At 36.3% G+C, this 27,424-nt stretch overlaps 1 protein-coding gene across 1 annotated transcript in view; it reads right to left on the bottom strand.

Moving 5' to 3' along the window:
* Positions 1–27,424, bottom strand: part of LOC143248847 (frequenin-1-like) — a 95,649-nt gene that overhangs the window by 7,880 nt on the left and 60,345 nt on the right. The window contains exons 3-7 of the mRNA XM_076497686.1: positions 16,583–16,631; positions 15,154–15,243; positions 13,830–13,908; positions 9,652–9,740; positions 1,090–1,164 (exon numbers count right to left, since the gene is read on the bottom strand). Coding sequence (XP_076353801.1) covers positions 1,090–1,164; positions 9,652–9,740; positions 13,830–13,908; positions 15,154–15,243; positions 16,583–16,631 — 382 coding nt within the window. The remainder of the gene's footprint in view (positions 1–1,089; positions 1,165–9,651; positions 9,741–13,829; positions 13,909–15,153; positions 15,244–16,582; positions 16,632–27,424) is intronic.

Raw genomic sequence — 27,424 nt, 5'->3', positions numbered from 1 at the left:
TCCGTTCCATAAAACAGCCTTTAATTGAACAAAGCTACTTGAAATAAAAACAAATTAAATAAGTAAAAGAATGTATTAAGTAGCATTTTCTCTAATACTTTTATCTTCCTGCTTATTTAACAAAAATAACGTAGTATATATTTATATACAAACTACCATTCTTCAATGTTACATTATTAGTAATTTTAGCAAATACATTGGCAGTAAGTTACACTTTGTTACGTTTCTTGAAGAAGTAAAAACTTAACTGTAATAGTTGCGTAAACGATAGTTGAATGTAAGCACCTTCAAATATTTTGTTTCTTATATTTTATTGCTTCACCAAACATGCTCGTCCTATCAGCCGTTGGGACATTATAATGTGACGGTCAATCCCACTATTAGTTGGTAAAAGAGTAGTCCAACAGTTGGCGGTGGGCGATGATGACTAGCTGCCTTCGTCTAGGTTCACACTGCTAAATTAGGAACGGCTAGTGCAGATAACCCTCGTGTAGCTTTGCGCGGGCCCGGCATGGCCAAGCGTGTTAAGGCGTGCGACTCGTAATCTGAGGGTCGTGGGTTCGCATCCCCGTCGCGCCAAACATGCTCGCCCTTTCAGCCGTGGGGGCGTTATAATGTGACGGTGAATCCCACTATTCGTTGGACCGATTTCGATTTTTGTTGTTTCATAGCTTTTGAAACTGTTATGTGCTCATAATTTTATTAATTACAAACACATAAAAAAATATATAATCATTTCAAAGTTTAATGCAAGCTCTTATTACCGCCTATTATTAAAAACATAAATGTTTTAAATTAATTATACTCAAACATACCTCCTAAACAGATATTTACTTGGTTGCCTTATGTAAAGTAAATAGTTTTTCTCTAGCACACTTTTGGTCACTTCAATTGCAAAATTCAGAAACACAATGCTTAATAATTAAATTAGGCTTAACATGCTTATTTTGAGATTATCAAACGTTTAAGATATCGATAACGTAAGAATCACATAATCTGCCATTATATGTATCCTATGGAAGGAATTGTATTTATTTCTATTATCATTCAAATACAGCTAAATAACATGACGTTACCATGGTAACTTACCTTATCGAGTTGTTCAAAGATTCGATCCACTCTTTGTCTTGGAGTCTCATCTTCTGTTTCCTTTGCTTGGTTTCCCTGTTAATAAAAACAAAGGCAGGCAAGCTTTGATGTTCGCTTCAGAATCGTTCGTTAAGCTATTGGTTTTCTAAAGGGTCTCCTACTAAAAACTCATAAAGAAATTCATATAGGATTAAACTATAACAGTTTATATCGCAACATCAGTGAAGGAGAAAGAACGTTTGTTGCAGAATATTCAAAGTTTACTAAGGACAAATGAGGAGTTCGAATTGTGTTTCCACGAGGTGTTTATTTCACATAAAAGCTCCTTTCTTCACTTAGACTAGTTGTTTCGACGTTTAACACTTGAATTTTAACTTTAGAATATTATAACTTTGACACTTCAGTTTGTCATCAAGAAGAGTTATAATATTTCATTTTTGGTTTCTAAAGGTATTTATAGTTATTTATGTTCATTTAAGAATACATAAAAAACTATTAATGCGCGTGATAACTCTACTTTAACCGATAACTTGTTTTAACTTGAAAAAAGTTGTGGTGATTTTTTTAAACAACAGAGGTCATTTAAATGCCTTAAAAATGTTCGTTTAATCCTCACTTAATTATAACAAATGTAGATAAAAGAAACGTAGTTGTAGAATAAAAGGGGTCACGAGCCGGGCATGGCTACGTGGTTGACACGTAATCTGAGGGTCTAGTGGGGTCGACTCCCCGTCACATCAAACATGCTCGCCCCCTTTAATTATTCTTAAAATTTGTGACTTCAGTATGAAATTTGTTTACATAAAGAAAGAGAATGATCAGTTGTACTGGGTATTTGTTAACAGTCTACGGTTTTTCGAGGGTTCAGTGTTGTGAGATAAGAACTTACGTGTTAGAACTTGAATAAAACGCAGGAACAGCCGTGGTTTACTACAATGTTCTGTGAAGTGGTGATTTTGGTACGAAGATGTTTATCAGTTTCATAAACAGAATTAATGTTAGGGTGTTTGAAATTCAAATAATGTAAAAAATGTTTGATGTGAGCAAAGTTTCTAAAGAGTAAAAACGTATTGTCAACATATCTTCTATGTGGTTTGTATTCAGTGGGACAAGTGTTTAACTGGGAATAGGCCCGGTATGGCCAGGTGGTTAAGGCGCTCGACTCGTAATCCGACTGTTGCGGGTTCGAAATCCCGTCACACCAAACATGTTCGATCTTTCAGCCGTGGAGGAGTTATAGTGTAACGGTCAATCCCACTATTCGTTGGTAAGAGTAGCTCAAGAGTTGGCGGTAGGTGGTAATGACTAGCTGTCTTCCCTCTAGTTTTACACAGCTAAATTAGGAACGACTAGCGCAGATAGCCCTCGTGTAGCTGTGTACGAAATTAAAAACTAACTAACTAACTGGGAACAATCATGGTGATAAAGAAATATGTTAGCGAAAGCCATGCATAAAGAGGATTCCATTACCACGCCATCTATTTGGTCAACCAGCTGACCATTGACGACGAAGTGGTTCTTCTTGAAGGCAAGTTTGAGTAATTCTTGGAACAGTTGGCGATTAAAGCTTGTGTATGTTTTATTTTTGTTGGGAAACGTTTACATTGTTTCGTAGACTAGATGTTTGTGGATAAAGATTGAATGTGAAAACTAGCAAGTATATACTTATCAGCTTCCTTAATACGTATTTTATTGTTTTGTTTGTTTGTTTGTTTTGAATTTCGCGCAAAGATACTCGAGGGCTATCTGCGCTAGCAGTCCCTAATTTAGTAGTGTAAGACTAGAGGGAAGGCAGCTAGTCATCACCACCCACCGCCAACTCTTGGGCTACTCCTTTACCAACGAAGAGAGGGATTGACCATCACATTATAACTCCCACGGCTGAAAGGGCTAGCATACTTTGTGTGACGGGGATGCGAACCTGCGACACTCAGATTACGAGTCGCGCGCCTTAACCCACCCGGCAATGCCGGGCCTATTTTGTACAGTTTGAACAGATTTTCCAAACATTTTCAAGTGAACCTATATAGAAGAACTTAGATCAGTAGTATAGCGCTAACTTTGTTTTAAAAATAATTACAGTAGTAAATCTATGTATTTTAGGGTTAAGTTCAGACGAATTTGAAACTTTAAAACATTTGAGTAGATTCTTGTACGGGCCACGTATTTGATAAACTGCATTTTCTTGATACCCAAAAGTAACAGATTAGATAACCATTTCACAACATGTGCTTATCGTAAAATATCACAAACAAACAACAACATATACATGCTTAAATATTCAATTCGACAGTAATATTTTCGTATTTCTTTAAACATAACTTTATTTTCAGCCTTCTCAACATATTGTAGTTGTTTATGTTTTATTATAGCAAAGCCACATCGGGCTATCTACTGAATTCGCCGAGAGGAATCAAACCCTTAATCTTAGCGTTGCAAATCCATAGACTTACCGCTGTATCAGGAGGGGGCTTCTCAATAGAGCATATAACATATATTTCAACTAAGTCTCTTTTCATAAAGAAATCACCACCTTTCAAAATATTCTAATAAACAATGCCTATTACTTGTATTTTATTTAAGTCTAAACACACATGTTCTTTTCTCACAAACTTGAACTCCTAAAGAAAGCATACATCATTGGTCTAGTGAGACTGGTCGTTCCTTTTTTTTTTTTAGATAAGCAAATGTTCATAGTAAAGTCATAAATTTTATTAGGTTGAGGAATAATTCGTGAGCGTTTTTAAATAATTTCATTCAAGCATTACATGCAAGACTATACAATACTTCAATGCATGAACACATTACACCCAAAACATTTATTATAATACTTTATTTCATGTAATACCTAGGTATATAGTATGCATTGTTGTAAACGAAATTGCAAGAAATTAAATGCGAAAAGTAGATGGTGTCGAAAATGCTCGATTTTGTCCACTTGACATTCCATTTAATGAGCTGAAAATGAAAGCAAAAATTAAAGACATATGAAAATCAAACACACCATCTATTAGAGCAAAAAAATTATCTACCAAATGACATGAAATATTTTGCGAAAGCGTTTCATTTATGAATATATTTTTTTAACTTGAAAAAACGCTCACGAATTATTCCTCAACCCAATATAAACAATTAAAACATTTTATCCATAAGTTCAACTACAAATGATATTTAAATTACATTTCAAAACACAAAATATATTCAGATCTAAAGACCTATCATTCACACCAATGTTTTCCAATATCGTATATAAACACACACCAGGTGGCGGTAATACAACACATATTGGCAAAACTATGCGCCAATTACACTTGCGAGCTTGTGAACACATGAAAATATCAAGCAGAATTGGTAACAAGGGCTATCAAACCGACCAGCCTCCACGACTCACATACAGTGGAAACAACAACCAAGTCACCTTAATTACGAATTTCTTAGCCGTGTTATCTGGATAATCCTCCAACACTGATCGTTCACTTAAATAATTTTCATCTTTTATTAATGAACTGACAACTTTGCGTAGTAAAAAAGCTTCACAGCAACTAAGTCTAATAGCTCGGTTTTGAGTTTACTTATTGATGAGTCTGTGTGTGTTTTTTCTTATAGCAAAGCTACATCGGGCTATCTGCTGAGTCCACCGAAGGGAATCGAACCGGTGATTTTAGCGTTGTAAATTCATGGACTAACAGCTGTACCAGTGGGGAACTACTTACTGATGAGGTATATTTTATTATACTTTACAGTTTCAAATAGTAAGAGTAGTTTTTAGAACTACTACGTTTCGATCAGTGGTGCGATCATTATCAGGTACACACGTTTCTACAGTAAATGACATACCAGTGATTGAAACGTCGTATCCAGTAATATAGTTGAGTAGGAACAGCGTTCTCTTATTTCTGTTTTTTCTTTTTTTTGGACCACGACGTTTCCTAACTATTTCAAGCCAATTGATCTTACAAATCTCAAGCTTTGTGAAGTTTTACACACCCCTAGAGTAATTGTTTGGTTTATTTTGAATTTCGCGCAAAGCAACTCAAGGGCTATCAGCCGTCTCTCATTTGGCAGAGTAATAAAACTAGAGGGAAGGCAGCTAGTCATCACCACCCACCGCCAACTCTTGGGCTACTCTTTTACCAACGAATAGTGGGATTAACCGTAACTTTATAACGCCTTCACGGCTGCAAGAGCGAGTATGTTTGGTGTGACGGAGATTCGAACCCGCGACCCTCAGATTACGAGTCGAACGCCTTAACACACTTGGCCATGCCGGGCCCTAGAATAATGTATGTGTTTGTGTGTTTTTCTTATAGCAAAGGCAGAACGGGCTATCTGCTGTGTCCACCGAGGGGAATCGAACTCCTGATTTTAGCGTTATAAATTCAAAGACATGCCACTATCCCAGCGAGGAACGCTAGAAGAAAGAACCATTAACCCTTTCATCCAGGTTGTAGTGAAGTTATCAAAGTGTAATGAAATGAAACACTACAAAATGCAAAATAAAATGTGTAGTTCTATCAGTACTGACCACAAAATTCCAAACAACTTACGATCAGGGTTTACTCTTCTCACCTTATTTCACTTATTTTCTGTAACTATTATATTGTTGGCAACTGACTCAGAAACTGGAAGAAACAAAATGCAGAACATGAAATTTCAAAGCAAATTTGCTGGTAATTTCTACTTCCGATCTTTTCATACCTAGTTCCTATGTTTTTTACGGATTACGAGTTGAGTGCCCTAATCACCTGGCCATGAGAAACCTTTGGAAAATAAAGAAATTAATCGCTACTCTTGGAATTATACTTTTCTAGCTTCGGAAACACAGTTGGATAGAGTCTATCGGCTCCCCGTCACACCAAACATGCTCGCCATTTCAGCCATGGGGGCGTTATAATGTGACAGTCAATCCCATTATTCGTTGGTAAAGGAAAAACTCAAAAGTTAGCGGCGGGTAGTGATGACTAGTGGCCTTCTCTCTTGTCTTACACTGTTAATTTAGGGACGGCTAGCGCAGATAACTCTCGTGTAGCTTTGCGCGAAATTCAAACCAAACTAAGAGTCTATCGGCTTATTTGTAGTACAATAATAGCAACAAACATTGTCTAAAGTAATATATAAAAGTAAGAGAAAATATTTCCAGCGTTTAAATGGTAGTTACCTCCCAAGGATTTAGCGGTGTAGTCGTAAAAGTTTATAAAAGCTTATGAATATCCTGTTTCCTATTTAATCATACTTACACAGTAACCAGTAAGTGTTTTGGGTTAGCTAATACTTCTAACTTAGCTTTAATATTAACCACTTTAGACGTCTTACAGAAAAGACGTCTTACTGTAGTTTGAGCAGAAAAACCAATTCGTCGAAGCTTGCAATTTTTTAAAATCAATGAGGAACGTAAGGGTAAAAAAGAAACATTAGAAGCAGAGGATGCTACTAAGGAAATAAAGTTTCATAAATAACACTGACAGATAACAACAAGGTTGTTTCAACCATTCATGGTCAGTTTCCAACCAGTAACATAAACAGTATAAAACAATGGTTATTCACACAAACTTCTTCTCATAAACTAAGTGGGCATTTCTAATTCCATTCTAAACACAAGTCAACGAGTGGTCAATAGAGATAAATTCAGGCTTTGGAGAAATGGAAACAGAGTCCCTTTATAAATATTTCAAATTGCTATTTTGAAAAACAACCACAGCAGACAGAGACTTTCTAGACAACTGTGAGTGCCATATTCCATCCTATCTGAATCCTTTAACTGGATGTTGAAAAGTCATCCTGTCCAGTTCTTCCAATTGTTACAAGCTATGTCCAATACGATTTAGCCTAAACTTTGTCAAACGCCATATAAACTGTTTTGAGAATACTTATAAACATTTTTCCTTTAATCTGTCTTAGTGACTTGTAATTTTAACATGTTTAACATTCTGCTAACGAGAAAAAAATAACAACAAACATTTCACCAGATTCACCTATGGTAGTTTTCTACTACATTTTGTCTTAAAATAATAACGGCTTTTTATATAAAATATTTCGACTGCAGTAGTTCATAATGGAATGAATTAAACATAGAAGAAATATTAGGGTACTTAATGATAAGCTTACACGTAACGGTTATCCCAGATCTTATCTACAGATAATGGTTTACTCATAATGTACTTAATGATAAGCTTACACGTAACGGTTATCCCAGATCTTACCTACAGATAATGGTTTACTCATAATGTACTTAATCATAAGCTTACACGTAACGGTTATCCCAGATCTTATCTACAGATAATGGTTCACTCATAATGTACTTAATGATAAGCTTACACGTAACGGTTATCCCAGATCTTATCTACAGATAATGGTTCACTCATAATGTACTTAATGATAAGCTTACACGTAACGGTTATCCCAGATCTTACCTACAGATAATGGTTTACTCATAATGTACTTAATAATAAGCTTACACGTAACGGTTATCCCAGATCTTACCTACAGATAATGGTTCACTCATAATGTACTTAATAATAAGCTTACACGTAACGGTTATCCCAGATCTTATCTACAGATAATGGTTTACTCATAATGTACTTAATCATAAGCTTACACGTAACGGTTATCCCAGATCTTATCTACAGATAATGGTTTACTCATAATGTACTTAATGATAAGCTTACACGTAACGGTTATCCCAGATCTTACCTACAGATAATGGTTCACTCATAATGTACTTAATAATAAGCTTACACGTAACGGTTATCCCAGATCTTACCTACAGATAATGGTTCACTCATAATGTACTTAATAATAAGCTTACACGTAACGGTTATCCCAGATCTTACCTACAGATAATGGTTCACTCATAATGTACTTAATAATAAGCTTACACGTAACGGTTATCCCAGATCTTACCTACAGATAATGGTTCACTCATAATGTACTTAATAATAAGCTTACACGTAACGGTTATCCCAGATCTTACCTACAGATAATGGTTCACTCATAATGTACTTAATAATAAGCTTACACGTAACGGTTATCCCAGATCTTACCTACAGATAATGCTTTACTCATAATGTACTTAATGATAAGCTTACACGTAACGGTTATCCCAGATCTTACCTACAGATAATGGTTTACTCATAATGTACTTAATGATAAGCTTACACGTAACGGTTATCCCAGATCTTACCTACAGATAATGGTTTACTCATAATGTACTTAATGATAAGCTTACACGTAACGGTTATCCCAGATCTTACCTACAGATAATGGTTTACTCATAATGTACTTAATGATAAGCTTACACGTAACGGTTATCCCAGATCTTACCTACAGATAATGCTTTACTCATAATGTACTTAATCATAAGCTTACACGTAACGGTTATCCCAGATCTTACCTACAGATAATGGTTTACTCATAATGTACTTAATGATAAGCTTACACGTAACGGTTATCCCAGATCTTACCTACAGATAATGGTTTACTCATAATGTACTTAATCATAAGCTTACACGTAACGGTTATCCCAGATCTTACCTACAGATAATGGTTTACTCATAATGTACTTAATAATAAGCTTACACGTAACGGTTATCCCAGATCTTACCTACAGATAATGGTTTACTCATAATGTACTTAATAATAAGCTTACACGTAACGGTTATCCCAGATCTTACCTACAGATAATGGTTTACTCATAATGTACTTAATAATAAGCTTACACGTAACGGTTATCCCAGATCTTACCTACAGATAATGGTTTACTCATAATGTACTTAATGATAAGCTTACACGTAACGGTTATCCCAGATCTTACCTACAGATAATGGTTTACTCATAATGTACTTAATGATAAGCTTACACGTAACGGTTATCCCAGATCTTACCTACAGATAATGGTTTACTCATAATTTACTTAATAATAAGCTTACACGTAACGGTTATCCCAGATCTTACCTACAGATAATGCTTTACTCATAATGTACTTAATGATAAGCTTACACGTAACGGTTATCCCAGATCTTACCTACAGATAATGGTTTACTCATAATGTACTTAATGATAAGCTTACACGTAACGGTTATCCCAGATCTTACCTACAGATAATGGTTTACTCATAATGCTTAAAACTATTTTACACAGTCTTTGGATATGTTATTAATTTGTACACATATACCTAGGGTGACAAAACACAGACGATAAAATAGAGAGCATTACACAAACAACATCTATATTATGTCACCAACACTTAATAAGTGATATCCACATTACCATTCAACATCCAATAAATAGCATCTAGAGCACCCATATTTTACAAATGGCAATTACAGTAATTAATGACATCCTACAAGTGACACTTACAATACTCATTAACATCTGATTCATAGTCTCTACGGTCCTTACTGGTATCCGACATATGGTATCTACAGTATTCACTGACATCCTACAAGTGACACTTACAATACTCATTAACATCTGATTCATAGTCTCTACGGTCCTTACTGGTATCCGACATATGGTATCTACAGTATTCACTGACATCCTACAAGTGATATATACAATACTCACCAGCATCTGATAAATAGCATCTACAATACTGTACATTTCCTCCCGAGTGATGTATCCGTCATTGTCCACGTCATACAGCTTGAATGCCCCTAGTATACAATCCTAAATGTTATTCATTGTGAAACTGTACACATCACGGAAAGAGCAGATCAACAGTCAGTATAAATAAAATGACTAATTGTTGTACCTAGACTTAAAATACCAAATATATAAAAAACTTATCAGTTAATACAATAAATCTGTTTGTCTACAATACATAAGTAAGTTTTACTCACTCCATTAGGCTTGAAATTCTAATAGCATTTCTGTTCCTAATTACTATCAATTGCTCAATCCAGCATCTGAAACGTTAACAAATATAGTGTAAATTTATACTTTACTTTTTACCTAATTTAGCTTCTGTAAGTTTTAAGTTCTTTCATTATTACTCGACCTAATTGCTGTAGTTTTAATTCTTTCTACTGCTCTACCTAGCTTTTTCACAATTTACATATCCTCCGATTATAAAAAAAATTATTATGGATTGATAAAGTCTTAATTAATAAACTTGTGTTGTTAATATTACAAATACGCTCAAATTACTGCAACAATGCATGTAGGTGAGTTGAAGATTATACTCTAACTGTCCATATAACACTGTATCACCCTGCACCCTGCACTCGGTATAGCGGAGAGTTATAAGATGTTTCAAACAAGCTATCATAGGCCATCCAAGGAAGTGTGTGGTCAACAAATGATCAATATATCTCTTCAAATTACACAGTGGGGATCGTAGTATTCGAAATACCTCCCAAAGATCGACTCAAGATCTGGGGATTATGAGATTATGCTCATTAAGGATTATTACCAAAATAATAGATTTCAAACCAGATTTGGACAATACCAGCAGAAAAATGCTGCACTGTATGGTAAATATGACTGGCAACAATGTTCTCTATTCTTCTAAAGAAAGTGAATTACACAGTTTGTGCCAGGAAAAGGTTTTACACAGCTTTACATCACCCCTTCAGCTGCTTATCCCCGTGTTTTTATTTTTAGAACAGAAAAGAACGAACCACTAATCATGAAGTGACCTCACGTATGTCTCATAATTTATTTACTATAATTTGAGACTCAACCATTACCGAAATTGTGCCTTCCTGCCAGCAGTTTTCGTACTGGTTGTTAGCTTCCAAATGCTAACATTTTTACGTCCTTCCCACGGTACGGCTGGTTTGTTTGTTGTTTATGCAAAAAGATACGCAATGGGCGGTCTTTGCTTTGCCAAATGTAGGATTCAAAACTCGACAGTTAACGTTACAAGTCCTGAGATTATTGCTGAGTCACTGGAGGGTTGTACGGTGAGAGATGGTTAAAAACAGACGATTCCTAGCCATTGTGTGTGATTTCTTATAGAAAAACCACAGCGGGTTACCTGTTGAGTCCACCGAATCCAACTCCTGATTTCAGCGTTGTAAATCCGTAGACTTATCACTGCACCAGCGGGGAACCTTAACCATTGTTATAAAAAGAAAGAAAGAGATAGCCATCTATGATAGTCTAGCGTTTATTGTACTATATAACCCTCTTCACTTTGTCTTTTCTCTTAGTCGACCACCAGTGGCCAGCAGCTACTTTTCCCCTTCAGTTTCCACTGTTGATATATCTTAAAAGTTTGTCAAATGTAACACATAACGATTATTCTGCGAGACAGGCCTCCACTATCCAATCACTTTGAACGTCAGAGAAAATAAATATTTTTTCCTACTCATTCTTTTTCAGACCAAAGATATTGAAACTATATCTCTGGAATTTGGGGCTTCAGGAATAACATTACATAGTCTGTTCATTTTGCATCAAATGAATAGAGACTTGTATAAATATGGATAGTGGTTCTAATAAAGTGATCAGTAAGCTAGAAAATACGAGAAGGGAACAGTTTTTCTCATTCTACATAAAATATAGCGATTAGTAGTCCTACAAAGTTAACGGTGTTTTTCTACTCTTTTTCATAACCTGCATCAGTATTTCTTCTTATAACCACTTACAATAAATACTTGTACATTAAATACTATAGAATTAAAACACTATGCATGGCAAGAAATGACTTGAATATTCGTGTCACTAAATATATTCGAAGAATTAAATTTTCTTTTGTTGATTTTCCGTATTACTTTCATATGCTCAATTTTGGTTTATTTTGTATATCTTTGTACAGATGGCACTGTGCTGTGTTGTCTTATATAAAATATTAAAATTAAATTAATTTTATTAAAATTAGTGTATACTTATTAATCATTACGCACAATATGCAGCGGCGGATTTAAAGTTATGTGGGCTCAGGGGCTAATAATGTTTGTGGGCCTTACATCATATGTAATTTTATATGGAATAAAATTATCAATTCAGATCATGCGCCCTGGGGCTGAGGCCCCTCTAGCTCCTACCTGAATACACCACTGATAATATGCTCATATTAGTTAATACTGGTCTTTTAAGACTATGTGAAATACTGTTGAAAATACAGAGCAATTGATATTAATAATAATAAAAAACTGAATAGTCTCATAATTGTTTAATTTCTGTTTAAAGATGAACATCTATGGATCTTAACACATCTTATGACAACTGCCCTGTTCTTTAAGAGATAATAAGATAAACAGATATATAACATAACACAAAAAGCTAGTAAACGAACAAATCAAATCTAATAATAAACGTCAACACAATCTCCTCCTGTGTGTACACGCAATAGATAAAGTGATAATTTTCACTTTGAATTATATTCTACATTTGAGTTGATTTTACCGATTCTTAATTCTCTTTGGTCATTTTGTAAGTTATATAACATATGATAACACTCTATTGCTACATCCTGTTACCCATAGTTCTTAAAGATATTTTTGTTCTGTATATAAATCCCTTTGTTTGGATGTTTATCATACCCGAAGGAAACAGACCAATGATCTATCTTAACATGTAGTATTATTAAACTATTTCATTATGTTTACAAATTTTTGTCTTATGTGTATGTATATCCGAAATTCATTGCCAGTGTTTAATAGTTATTTGAATGTCTTACTACATTTTAACATGCAATTTATAAAACAAATGCTACGCTTAACAAATGTACAGATACCCAAGCACGTTATATTAAAAAAAAAAATAAATACGCAAATCAGTAAGTTACGTGACGATCACAGAATGTATAAACCACAGTTAAATGAAATATTATTTGGCACTACATAGTGTGATGTTACCAAAACGTGATCATTTTGGGGAAGGATATATAATAGATCATAAAGATTTGTTCAGATCAAAGATTTCGAATTTATAAGACGAGGATATCCTTCTTACTTGGTAAATATAAGAATATGGATCAAGTTTCGGAGTCACATAAAGAAACTTGTAGTAAGTTGTTCTTCAGTTGTGGCAAGAAAAGTTCAACGTTTCATAACAGTTGAAAATACATAAACACAGATGTCAGTAGCAAAGGATGTAGACGTAACCCACACAAGTACGAAACACAATGAAGGACCTCTAGCGGAAAAGCGACACCAGCTGCTTTCATTAACCCCTTGCACAATTCAGACAGGTGGAAAATTGAATGGGTTAGTATATTATTCCACACATAAACGTATTAATCAAGTCGACTATGGACTTCTGTGCGATCGCATTTTTTAAACGAGCATTAGAAAACTATCGTCCTTGTTTACTAAATACAGTATAGAAAGCATGAAAGGAGAATGGATGTTCTTTGAACATGACAGAGCTTTCTGCAACGGAAATCACGCTGCATGACCATTGTAAGATGCGAACTCGTCAGGTAGAGCATAACTGGACGTGAATACGTGAATAGTAGTCACGTGTTGAGACTCAAAAATTGTTTTAAAATAACGTAATAAACCTCTGTATACGTATTAAGTACGTAACGATTATTCACGAAATTAATGTGTACATGCATGCCTTATGTATTGAATTCGAGCTGATTTTTAAAATGTTAGTGAATTAAAATTCTCTAGTTTCTAAACATGAGCAACTTCCTTAAACCATTTAACTCATTAGAAGTAAGTAATTATACCATACCCACAAACTTAAGGCTATATTCAACATAAGAACGTTTAACTCAATTTAGACTGAAGATCCGTCACGTCTTTTCAGTATCGTGATAAATACCTTGGAATTATTAAGTTACTCACATATTAGTTTTTCCTCGAGATTACCTCGTGACGTCACAGAGAGTGCTTTGATAAACTCTTCGAACTCTATTGACCCATCCTAAATAGAGTAAATCTCAAGCTGATTAAATAAGAAGTATATTTTTATTAACATGTTAGAAAATAAACTGACAAAAGTAATCAACAACAGCAGTTACTGGAAGTAAGGATACTGTATTAGTTCATGAGCAAATTACAATTACTTTAATTGTGAGATATACATTTTATTTACGCCAGTCTTTGATTTACTTTCTGGATCGTCCTGTTACAAACTTTACAGCTAATTAGCAGCTTGTACGTGTAGGAAGCCATTTACATTTACTGTCAAACTGAATAGCGTAACACTGTCAGTAGTTGGTCACTTGCTCTTGTTTGGAAGAGGAGAATATTCTCGAAAATTAACGATAGCACATCGGTGTACATCGTAGGAGCAGTTATTGTTCCTTTCCGTATGAGTTTAACCTTTCTCGTATCTTTGATGAAACAACGTTGCTTTATGTGCACTACTGAATATATATATATACACACACACACATAAACGTCCACAAGTATATTCTGTTTTCGTGTATTGGATTTTTAACGAAAACAAACATGTTTTTGTATTTTGCAAGAAATTTAGGGTTAGCTAGTTTCATTAACATTATTAGTTGTAATCTTTGAAATTATTTTAAATATTGTTATTTAATTTCTATTATTAATACTCACTTGGCATTGAGTGCTTAATCATACATCTAAAAGAAACCAAAACCCCCATCGTTGACCGCATAGGTATTAAAATATCTTCAATAGCAAATGTGGTCAACTAATGACAGAATGTACTCTAATTATCATCGATTGTCACTTTGTTCTGTATTGTATTGATCTATGACAGTATAGATTCTGTAAGCTTTTCATAAGAAATCAATTAAATTAATTTTAAAGTAATTTTTTACTTCCGATCCAGCTTACTGTTGATTAAACGTTTTTAATAATAAAGAAGAAAGAGCCATTGAGGCATGAACTGAATCAACGTTATTTGGATGGTTCGTCTCACTAACAACGCATAACTATTGTGAAAACTGTATATATTGTTGATGGATACGTGTAAAATACCTACTTAACAGTGATTATTACATTTCTCAGACACTAGGTTATATTTTATATCATATGGCAATAAAAATATGGATCAAAATTTTTATATTTTGTTGACCAGATAATGAAAAGTCACTGAAATAAAGTGATCATATTAACAGAACTATTTTTTACAATATTAAAAAACTAAAAGGGTATTTCTGACTAAAGAAAGAAAAAGTTACAAAAACCGTACCTTATTTTCGTCGAATACCCTAAATACCAGAGAGGCAAATTTGGAAGGGTCGCCGTGAGGAAAAAACTGTTTGTAGATCTTCAAAAAGCCCTTAAAAATAAATTTATCTTTTTCAAAATATCATCTATGACCGAGAATGATAAAATAGTATTCTAAAAATCAAAACGTCATGGTAAAAGAAATTCGACACAATATTTTAGCCTTTACAGCTACCAAGTTCAGAATTACATCGTTATGAACTAGTTTTACTTCAAGACAAGGACTTTTACGAAAATAAATATATTACAAAACACACACACACACACAAAGTGACTTATAGTTTACTTAATAGCTAGTAGGTTTAAACTTTCCTATAAATTACCAGCAATCACAAACTGAGTAACTAAATGAAAATTTAAAAGTTTATGAAGTTTACCTCACACACACACATATATATATATAAAATGTAAACCTTCATGTAGTTTACCAGCAGATACGAACTCGTTATGCGAATAGAAATAAAGTTCGTGTGGTATACCAGCAATCACAAACTCGGTATATAAATGGAAATATAAAACTTATATTGTCTTCCAACAGTCACAAACTCGGTATATAAATGGAAATATAAAATTTATATTATCTACCAACAGTCACAAACTCGGTATATAAATGGAAATATAAAATTTATATTGTCTACCAACAGTCACAAACTCGGTATATAAATGGAAATATAAAATTTATATTGTCTACCAACAGTCACAAACTCGGTATATAAATAGAAAGCTACTACTGTTGCTTGGTAAGGAATCAATGTTATTTTGAAACTGAAGTGAAGAACAATGCTTTTCTTACCACCAAACAATGTAACAGTCACAGGTTTATATAAGTGTAACGGTCATAGGTTTATACAAAACAATGTAATGACCACAGGTTGACAAAAAAAACAAACGGTTTAATGACCATAGGTTTACACAAAGCAGTGTAATCGCCACAGATTTGCACAAAACAATGTAATGGTCACATGTTTATACAAAACGTGAAACTTACACTTCTTTAGCTTGACTTTGTGAAGTAAAAGTACAATGCATTTCTTTCTTTGGGGAGGGGGTACAAATAAAATATATGGAAACAGATGTATTAAAAACAAAGGGGGTACAAATAAAATATATGGAAACAGATGTATTACAAACAAAGGGGGTACAAATAAAATATATGGAAACAAATAAAATATATGGAAACAGATGTATTACAAACAAAGGGGTTACAAATAAAAGATATGAAAACAGATGTATTACAAACAAAGGGGGTACAAATAAAAGATATGAAAACAGATGTATTACAAACAAATGAAGGTAGAAATAAGATATGACAACAACCGTGTTACATACAAAGGGTGGTTACAAATAAAATGATATGAAAACAGATGTTTTGTAATTTTTGAGCAACGAACCTGTTCAGTTAAAAGTCCATCAGGGCAGTCTTTCAAGAAACCTTTGTACCTACCAAAAAAAAGGTTTATTTGATTAAATTAATTATGGAAAAACAATTATACCATTATACAATAAGTACTTTGAACAAGAAACACCAATAACTGATATACGGGAAATATTTAAAGTATGACGTATTTTTAACTATTAAATTGCTATTTATTATTACTTCTTTTCATATTATAACGATGTGGTTGTAATCATATTTTATTGTTTTTTTTCCATTATTTAGTTGTGGCTGCTGAAAACATATTTTAAAAATTAATGTTGTTTTTTTCTCTGCACATTCGGCCTTTTATATTAGTTAGGTATCTTCTAGCGGTTTCATTCATAAAGTAAATTGGAATTCAACAACAGAATGGAAAATTACATTTCATATAATTATAGCGAGTAATGTAGTTTACAGACTACGATTTGGTTTGTTTAGAATTTCGCTCAAAGCTACACGAGGACTGTCTGCGCTAGCCGTCCCTAATTTAGCAATGTAAGCTAGAGAGAAGGCAGCTAGTCATCACCATCCACCACCAACTCTTGTGCTACTCTTTTACCAACAAATAATTGGATTAACTGTAACATTATAACTCCACCACAGCTGAAAGGGCGAGCATGTTTAATGTGATACAGACTGCGAATGTCTATAAGTTTAAATGTGAGTGATGTGTGACGCTTCTATTTAGAAATATAAATAAGAAGGTGGTAGTTTGGTGGAAATATAGGGATAATTTTTTAACCTTTGTAACACTTTCATAGCTAGCTTACAATATATTTAGGTACACGTTTCGAAATTTGTGTGCAGTTGTTTTGTATGCAGAATGAAATATTTGCTACCCAAGTTTCAAAAGGCCATAAGCATGTACTAACACTTGTACTCTGGTTAATCTCGCGCATTCAAACGGTAAGTAACTTGTATCAATTTGGCCGTGTGTCAGTTCGCCCTGGGAAGATACGAGCCAATCTCAAGACGTGGGTTTGATATTTGTTGAAGTCAATAAGTGTCAAGGCTTTTCTTCCTTATAAATATTGCTCGAAACAGTAGGTGGCGTATACAATATTGGATTCCGCTAGACTGTACAGCCAGGTTTTGTTAAACTTTCGGTGTTAAATCTAAATTTCCTTTCTCCTTGTTCTGTGCACACGTGACATATAATTATTCTCGTCATTGCCCTGTTTGGTAAAACTATTGTCAACCAAAGTGACCAGCGAACAAGAATATCGACCAATCTGGCAAATAGAAACATTACGCAAAACATCGTGAACAAAGATTTTGTTTCTTCATTGTTGTTATTTTGAATTAAGCACAAAGCTACACAATGGGCTATCTGTGCTCTGCCCATCACGGGCATCGAAACCAGGATTTTAGCGTTGTAAATCCGCAGACATACCACTGAGCCATTGGGGAAGGAGGCGGTTCCTTCGTTTACTTGGTTTGGTATATTTATACGTTTTGCTGTCACAGTGCAAGATTATCCACTTTAATATTTTTTCTTGAATTTTCATTTTGCTACTACTTTTGAACTTCTCTGCTAGATATCATTGAACTTGAACATCACACGTTGAGATCATGAAATGGCCTATTCCATATTTTCTTTGTCAATACTTTTCTGGTCACACATATATTACTACTATAGACGAAGTATAAACCACATATAAATAGTTAGAAACATCTTGTTTTATAGCTTGATAGCAACTATTTATGGTTTTAGAAATTTTAACAGTTGTTTCAGAATTTGTTTGACGTGGTTGTTTTGAGGTTTCGGCGGTAAATGTCCAAATATAAACAGAAATCTAATTCTTCTGTTGAGGCCGAAGTTGTTTGGTGTTTTATGGCGCAGAGCAACTAGGCTATTTGCACCAAACAACTGGTAAAAAAATCAAAATTCGCAAAAAGGAACCATGTTAAAACAAACCAAAGTCCAATATTTAAATTAAAAACTTAAATAGCGTTAAAAAGGCCAATGGTCCTTAAAAACCTAAAAACATTTGTAAGCTGGACAGCGTCACCATCGTCAATAACACTGTCCAGAGTCAGGGGTAAACCTGTAAACAGAACATGTCTGAAACGGTGCCGTCGTTCAGATTTGTAACGACGACACGACAGTAAAATGTAAAATATTGTGAACTGAGTGTTACACAGACCACACATTGGTGCATCAGTTCCAGATGAAAGAAAATAATGAGTCAAACAACTGTGGCCAATGCGTAGTTTGGTTAGGACAACTTCTTTCTTATCCTTAAGGAAATAAGACGGCCAAAGTCCAATAGAAGGGTTTATATGGAAAAGCTTGTTTTGAAGTTGTTCACCCCAAGTTGACTGCCAACTGGCACCAAGCCGAGCCTTGAAGATAGGACCATAGTCCATGTATGGAACAGACACAGCAGTGATAGCGAATACCAAAGTGGCCTGGTATCCAGAAGAACTGGACAGAAGTAGATGTTAAAGCGAAACTGACCAGTCGGTTTTGAATATCGGCGAGAACAGTGTGAGAATTAACATAAGTGATTCTATGGCCAGTAGAGAGCTAAGCGAGTCAGCATAAATAGTACAATTCGAGAATTGCTTCGGTTTCCATGTAGTCCATGGCAAGACAAATGGCATACAGTTCAGCAGTGAACACAGAAACTGTAGAGGGGTTCTGTGCTCAACCACCGAACCACAAAACCATCTATATAAATAAAAAACGGTACATCGAATCGGGAGTATCTGCTCTTCTCAGAGGGCTAAAAGCAAATTAACACTTTGGAATGGTAATAAGCCATGGTGGGATGGGCTGATAGTAGCTACAATAATGCTATTCAAGGACAGATCTAATTCATCCAACTCTGCCTGGACAGAAAGACCAAAAGAAACAATGGTAGCCATCCATTTTGAAAAAGCATGGTCCACTAAGGAAGAAAACACAACCCCAAGCGGGATGCTGTGGCAAGGATTGAAGTTTTGAACATACAGTAAATACAACTGCAAATAGCGTAGGTATCGAGATAGTTCATGAGACTGTGCACAAACTCTGGAATTGGTAAGTGTGGAAAGCGCCCGTGCAGAGCTGAAGCCCCTGATGATGAATAGGATCCAGAATCTTCAAGGCCGAGGTCCTGGCAGAGCCATAGACCAGACAACCATAGTCCAGTTTCGATCGAATGAGAGCACGATATATTTTTAGCGTAGAACGTCGATCTGCTCCCCACGTGGAAGAGAGGATACGTAGAATATTCAGTGCCCTTGTACACTTGACTAATAGCTGTTTTATGTATGGTTTAAAGGTCAGCTTACATTCAAAGATAAGGCCCAAAAACTTTGTTTCAGGGACAACGGAAATTACAACTTTGCCAACACGGAGTTCAGGATCGGAGTGAATATGCCGTTGGTGGCAAAAGTACATGCAAATGGTTTTAGAGAGAGAAAATTAAAACCGTTTTATTGTGATCTGTTTCAGTAAAAGATTGAGGGCAGTCTATAAATGCTACTCAATAAACCTCATATTCAACAACTGACACGAGATGAGGATGTAATTGACAAAGAGCCCGTTTGCAATGATAGAAGGGAGTTGTCCAGTGATGGCATTAATCTTTATACTGAAAACTGTGACACTAAAGTTACAGTCCTGAGGGACTCAAAGTTCCTGCAGGAAAGAATAGAAAAATGTTGAACCCACATTAATTTGGAATCGCCTGCCGGTTAAAAACGTTTTTATAAAAATGGGCAAATGACTACGCAACCCATATAAGTAGAGGGATCACAAAATGCCATACCTCCATGTCGTATCATAAGCCTACTCAAGGTCAAAAAATACTGAAACAAGACGTTGTCGCTTGAATAAAGCTTCTCTGATCGACGTTTCAAGTCGAATCAGGTGGTCCACGGTTGAGTGCTGTCCTCAGAACCCACACTGGGTGGGCGAGAGGAAGTTGTTCGATTCGAGGAACCAAACAAGACGAGCATTGACCATCCTCTCTAAGGTGCTACACAGACAGCTTGTCAAAGCAATTGGACGGTAGTTTGAAGGAATCTTGGGATCATTCCCAGGCTTAAAGAAAGATAGGACAATAGCGAGGTGCCAGGCATCAGAAAAACATTCTCCTGTCAGATCTGGTTTCAAACAACCAGAAGAATAGCAAGAAAAGCAGGAGAGAGATGCACATCATCTCGTAGTGAATATCATCAGATCTGACCAATGAAGAGCCAGCTTGAATTCCATTAGTGTAAAGGAGTGATTATAGTCATAGAGACGATTAGCTTGAAACAAAAGAGGCGATAAATCTGCCAGAGTGTCCATGGCTAAGAAGATGGAGGATGAAGCAAAAGTGCTAGATGCCCGGCAAAAGCTTTCGCTGAGGGCATCGGCGATGTTCTGGGCATCAGCAACTTACTGGCCATCAAAGAGCAAGATCGAAAGGGGGACAGAATTATACTGCCTAGTGACCTTTCGAATCTTGCCCCATATGACTTTGGAAATGGTGGTAGAAAAGATGTTCGTTGTGAACTTAATCCAACATTCCTTCTGGCTTTGACGTCTTACCTGCTGAGCATGCGCACGAACCTGCTGGAGAGCAATGCAATTCGAGAGTATGGGATACCTTTCTTAGGTATCCCAGGCCCGTTTTTGAGCCTTCCGTGCCATGTGGCAGGCAGGATTCCACCACGGATAAGGATATCATGGAAAACGTCTCTAGGTTTCAGGAATACATTGAGCAGCTACCTGTTACTGCTGTGTCTATTGCTGGCTTACAGACGATGGCAGAATCAAGTTCTGTGAGAGCAGTGAAAGAGCGCCAGTTGGCTTTATCCATCTTCCACCAGGGCACGTGGGTCGGGTGGCATCGATCACGGCCAGTCTCTCTTAAAATGATAGGAAAATGGGTTACTGTCAACCCTTCGTGAAAAGTGGGAAAATAGTGGTTTTTTTTTTTAATTTCGCACAACGCCTCTCGAGGGCTATCTGCGCTAGCCGTCCTTAATTTTGCAGAGTAAGACTAGAGGGAAGAGAGCTAGTCATCACCACTCACTGCCAACAATTGGGCTACTCTTTTACCAACGAATAGTGAGATTGACTGTTATATTATAACGCCCTCACGGCTGAAAGGACGAGCATATTTGGTGTAACAGGGCTTGAACCTGAAACCCTCAGATTACAAATCGAGTGCCTTAACCACCTGGCCATGCCAGGCAAGGGAGAATAGTGAAGTGGAGCAGACTGAGAGATCAATAGCAGTAACAGACTAAGTGCATGAAAATAAGTATAAGACACAGTATTGAAGAGGGAAAGGTTGTGATCTGAGAGCATACAATCTATAGAGCGACTCCCTTCCATCAATATAAGCACCCCCATAGGGAATTATGTCAATTAAAGTCCCCAGGATTAAATATGGAGACAGCAACTGTTCAACGAGAGCATCAAGTTATGATTGATTATAGAGACAAGTAGAAAGAAGAAACAGTGGTGGTACGACCCAAAAAAAAACACAGCTACGGCCTCCAAGGGTGTGTCGAGTGGCAAAGAGAGGATGGGTACGTGTTGATCGACCAGAGGATGTGTACGTGTTGATCGACCAGAGGATGGGTACGTGTTGATCGACCAGAGGATGTGTACGTGTTGATCGACCAGAGGATGGGTACGTGTTGATCGACCAGAGGATGTGTACGTGTTGATCGACCAGAGGATGTGTACGTGTTGATCGACCAGAGGATGTGTACGTGTTGATCGACCAGAGGATGTGTACGTGTTGATCGACCAGAGGATGGGTACGTGTTGATCGACCAGAGGATGTGTACGTGTTGATCGACCAGAGGATGGGTACGTGTTGATCGACCAGAGGATGTGTACGTGTTGATCGACCAGAGGATGTGTACGTGTTGATCGACCAGAGGATGGGTACGTGTTGATCGACCAGAGGATGTGTACGTGTTGATCGACCAGAGGATGGGTACGTGTTGATCGACCAGAGGATGTGTACGTGTTGATCGACCAGAGGATGGGTACGTGTTGATCGACCAGAGGATGTGTACGTGTTGATCGACCAGAGGATGTGTACGTGTTGATCGACCAGAGGATGTGTACGTGTTGATCGACCAGAGGATGTGTACGTGTTGATCGACCAGAGGATGTGTACGTGTTGATCGACCAGAGGATGGGTACGACCAGCAGTGCCACTCCTCATTCACACAACCTGTCATTTCTGTACAAAGAAAACTGCCGAAAGGTGACGTTTCGGCAGGTTTCAGAAACGTTTCCTGTATGGAAAGACACATGGGATGGTAAGAATCAATCAGTGCTTTAGTGTAATTCAGATTATAACGTAAACCTCAACAGTTCCACTGTATCAAAGTGGCCATTTTTACTTATGTATAGGCAAATTGGGTCGAGGGCCCTTCTGTTTTCAACCACATCTTTTTTCTTTATTTGAAGAAAGTCCATTGATCTACATGGATCCTTCCCTGGAACGTCTGAGATGGAATGGTGGACAGTAACTTTCGAGTCTTGGGGTAAGAAATGTTGTGAATCATTTTCAAATGTTGTACCTATTTTTCTTCCACTCACGTAGAGCATGAAAGTAAGATGGGCGAGAACCACTACAATTAAACAATAAGGGTCTATTTCACACTCATAGGCATCGTGGTCCTTGCCCCTGCAACGAGCACACACCAAGGAATCATTACATGATGTCTTTGAGTGATCGAACTGCTGCCATTGGAAACGTTTGAGAGGGTTTAAAATATATGGCCGTACCTTGAAATTTAAATAACCTGCTTTGATAGTGGCAGGTAAACGCGGTGATGTAAATGTTAGAATGAGGACATTGGTTGGCATCATAATTTCATCTTTGCGAATGGAGATACGACTCACTGAAGAAACTTCTTGGGTGGAGAAACCAGCAAGGATCTCTGATTCGGGGATGTTCTTCAAATCCCTCTCAAAAATAATTCCCCGTGACGAATTCAAAGTTGCATGGGGAGTAAGCTCAAAGGTTATATTATCAATGGCTTTCGAATGCAAGAGGAGTTCACTGTGTTTAGGAGTGGATGTTTCCACCAATATTTCACCAGAGCAAAGCTTTCAGAATGACTTAGGGGAGTCAGTAAGTCCCTCTAGTCTCTTTTGAATAAAAAAGGAGAAATTTGCCCCAATGTTTGTCTGAAAGAGAATGTAGTATCAGAAAATGAGATAAAGGTGTTGAAAAGGTTGAAAATTGCTGCTCAGAATCTTCAAGACGTGGTCGTTTACCTATGGTCTGTTTTTTACTGTTTTATTTTTATTTGGAGAATCCCTAATAAAGAAAGAATATTTCGCTGCCCACTGACCCCATTCACCATGAAGTCCTACAAGGGGACGCACTACAATGCCAAACAGGGACATTGCATTAACGTCAGGGTTTCGTGACTACTATACCCAACGCCAGCATCAGACACAATGTTCACAACACTCGATGAGAACGTTCAACTCTGGTATTTGGTTGATCCTAGTCCAAGTGGACCAGTCAAGGTCTAAGTGATGTGTTAGGGTTAAACCCCTCAACCACCAGGATTCTCGCTTCCCCTTCCTGGGTTGCCACGCACGACAAGCACGTGGGTAGATATCTATATTCCAAAGATGGTAAACTAAAAGAACAAAAACTTCTCTGGAAGGTCCCCACGTACAGGAATCCACACTGAGTGGTGAGGCCGAAGTTTATGTTTTTTGAAATAATGTATAATTTTTATTTCGTGTATTTACTGCACTTTAAAGTACACCAAATAACTGTGGTATTAATATAAAACATAACAAGTAGCACAAAAATACAGTATAATTAAGTAAGAGTGTTTTTTTTTCAAATTTGCAAAGTTTGAGATAAAATATATTGAAATTTTGAATTATCGATGTACTTCAAAGTGGGAATTTAATTCTTTTATGATACGAAATGACTTGTAAAATATGCATTATTTTAACGTATAATTGATTTCACTTACACATATATTTAGAAACCCATTTGAAATGAAATTTGTCTCACTGTGCTTGATACAATTTGTTTGGAAGTTTTTACAGAAATATAAATTCAAAAATACCTTTTTAAGTGTCTAAAATAAATTAGACTAATTTTGTACAAACAATAAAAATAAAACATGTACAACAACTGTTTCTTGTCATAGATTTATTAAAGTGTTAAAGTGAGATCGACATGTATTCATGACGTATAACCAACCATAAACAATAATGACGTCACAATACTTAAGACATACTTAATTTGACCATTCAAACATATTTAGTATTTGTTTTAACTACATTTATGACGCTTATAAATAAATTAAGAGGCACTTAGGTCGTGGGCAACTACACTGCACAACAATTTTTTCGAAAAGTTTTGCTTCCTGAAAAGTTTTTGCTGATTGTGACAGGCACCTGGTGGGTATGCACAAATATAGTTTTGGTTTTGCTTCATCACATAGGAACTCTGAGAAATAGACAATTAACTGTTTACCGGCAATAACGCATTTAATTGCGTTTATGTTTCCAATACGCTATTAAGTTCAACATAATTAAAAATGTTTTCTCCTGATTTTCGTTTGTATTCAATGCCCGGTGCATCATGTTGCAGTGTCCAACAGTAGTCAGCAAGCAGTGACGGATTCCAGTTGCCCTGATATCGTTTTTCTATTGTAGCAAAGTCCTGGCGAAACTGAAGATTTTGATGAAACAGTACGTGATGGGCAAATTTGGATGTGATTTTCGTCATCAGCAGCCAAAAATATATAAAGAATACCCAACAGTGTTCAAAAAGCAAAAACTTTGTTGTGCAGTGTTATTAAATATTAGAGTTTATACATTTATGACGTCACATTCTACTAAATCTCAGTAACCCACACAATATAAGAACTAGTGAATTGTGGACATTAATATTAAAAATCGTATTACGTTCGGTACCTTACAAAAATTGAACAGTGCTTACTTCGCCAAAGTTATAACTATTAATGATAAGGGTGAGGGAGCCCGGCATGGTCAAGTGGTTAAGGTACTTGACTGCTATTCCGATGGTCACAGGTTCGACTCCCCGTCACATCCAACATGCTCGCCCTTTCAGTCGTGTGGGCGTTATAAGGTGAGGGTCAATCCCACTACTTATTGGTAAAACAGTAGCCCTAGAGTTAAGAGTGGGTGATGACGACTAGCTGCCTTCTCTCTGGTCTTACAATGCTAAATTAGGGAAGGTTAGCGCAGATAGCCCTCGTGTAGCTGTGCGGGAAATTCAAACTAACTGGAAGGGACCGGTTTTGTCCGCAAGACGGCGCTACAAATCACAGCCTTGCAATGTTTTACCCTTCTTCAAAGACTTTTTAACATTTTTTACACACTTAGAAAACACTAAATAGCTTTGCCCGAATCCCAAATGAAAGGCTGTATGATGCTGTATTTCTCATTTTACAAAGAGGAATTTTTAAAAGACAAAACCCGAAGAAAGAAAGAGGTTATCGCCCCTACCCAAGTAGAAATTTTGATCTACTATGCATAGGATTAGATGAACTAAAAACTTACAATTTAAAGTAACTCTAATTCCAAAACATACTTTAAAGCTTATTAAGCCTAATTTCATCTATAAATGACCCAAAAGCAAGATATCAACCACCCAGAGCTCTAAAAAACTTGAAAGAAACCTACTTGGGCCCGGCATGGCCAAGCGTTTTAAAGCGTTCGACTCGTAATCCGAGGGTCGCGGGTTCGAATCTCGGTCGCACCAAACATGTTCGCCCTTTCAGCCGTGGGGGCGTTATAATGTCACGGTCAATCCCACTATTCGTTGGTAAAAGAGTGGTCCAAGTGTTGGCGGTGGGTGATGATGACTAGCTACCTTCCCTCGATACCACATGCACTAACCAAACTTTCGAAAAACACCGTAAACGCATTATATTTTGCTCTACAGCGAGGTAATAGCATGCCTTTTCTGTACTTAATTCTCGAGATCAGTAAACAATTTTAACCCCTTACGTGGTTGTCTCAATAAATGTCCAGACAGAAACAAGAAAGCAGTATGTTGCAATAATGGACCCATAGCATTTCTTATCGTATTAATCTATCTCGTACTGACTCATTTGCTAGCTGATAATACAACATGTTTCCCTGATTAAACTCCAAAAACAAATTGCAGTAGTCTATAAAGAGAGATTTCACTGAGTTCAGAGCTCGTCTCTACAGAAGTGAAAGGAGTTCGAGCAAGAAAGGTTTTTTTAACTTAATTTTTTTTCTCCCAGCTAAAGTCTCCGATGTTTTGCTTCCAAGAGTTTCTCCCTTGGCACCCAACTTTACTATCTGCCAAAAGAAAATCTGTTATTAGATTTAGTAAGCTTTTAGATAAAAGGTTAGACAATGTAGCTGTAAATGAAAACTGGTGGAGATGTAATATTAACATAAAATACTTGTGTCTGTTTACGATAAGTTTAGACAGTGTAGCTGTAAATGAAAACTGGTGGAGATGTATTATTAAAATAAAATGCTAACTTGTATGGACTTTTCTATACCTTTCGTGCCTTAGACGTTTTCGATTTATGTGAAACTAAGTCGTACTCTTCTCTCCAGTGAAATAGACCACCTGTTCACCTTAAAATAAATATGTGGATGTGTACGTATTCAACTCGTGACTTTCGAGCCTTGTCAGTGATAGGATGTTTCAATGTATGATCCTACAGCGTTTAGAGATAGCATCAGTACTAGGGTTACTTGTATTTATCCACTTTTATCACATATATTTGCTATAAATAGTTAAATAGTGTTGCTCTATGTGCATGAATAAATATTTTATCTTGTGCGTTATTTGTCCCCCCCCCGTTTTTGTCCATATTCATT

This window comes from Tachypleus tridentatus, chromosome 4, assembly GCF_004210375.1.
Source record: "Tachypleus tridentatus isolate NWPU-2018 chromosome 4, ASM421037v1, whole genome shotgun sequence".
Taxonomy (NCBI): domain Eukaryota; kingdom Metazoa; phylum Arthropoda; class Merostomata; order Xiphosura; family Limulidae; genus Tachypleus; species Tachypleus tridentatus.
This window is presented reverse-complemented; position numbering and strand designations above follow the sequence as displayed.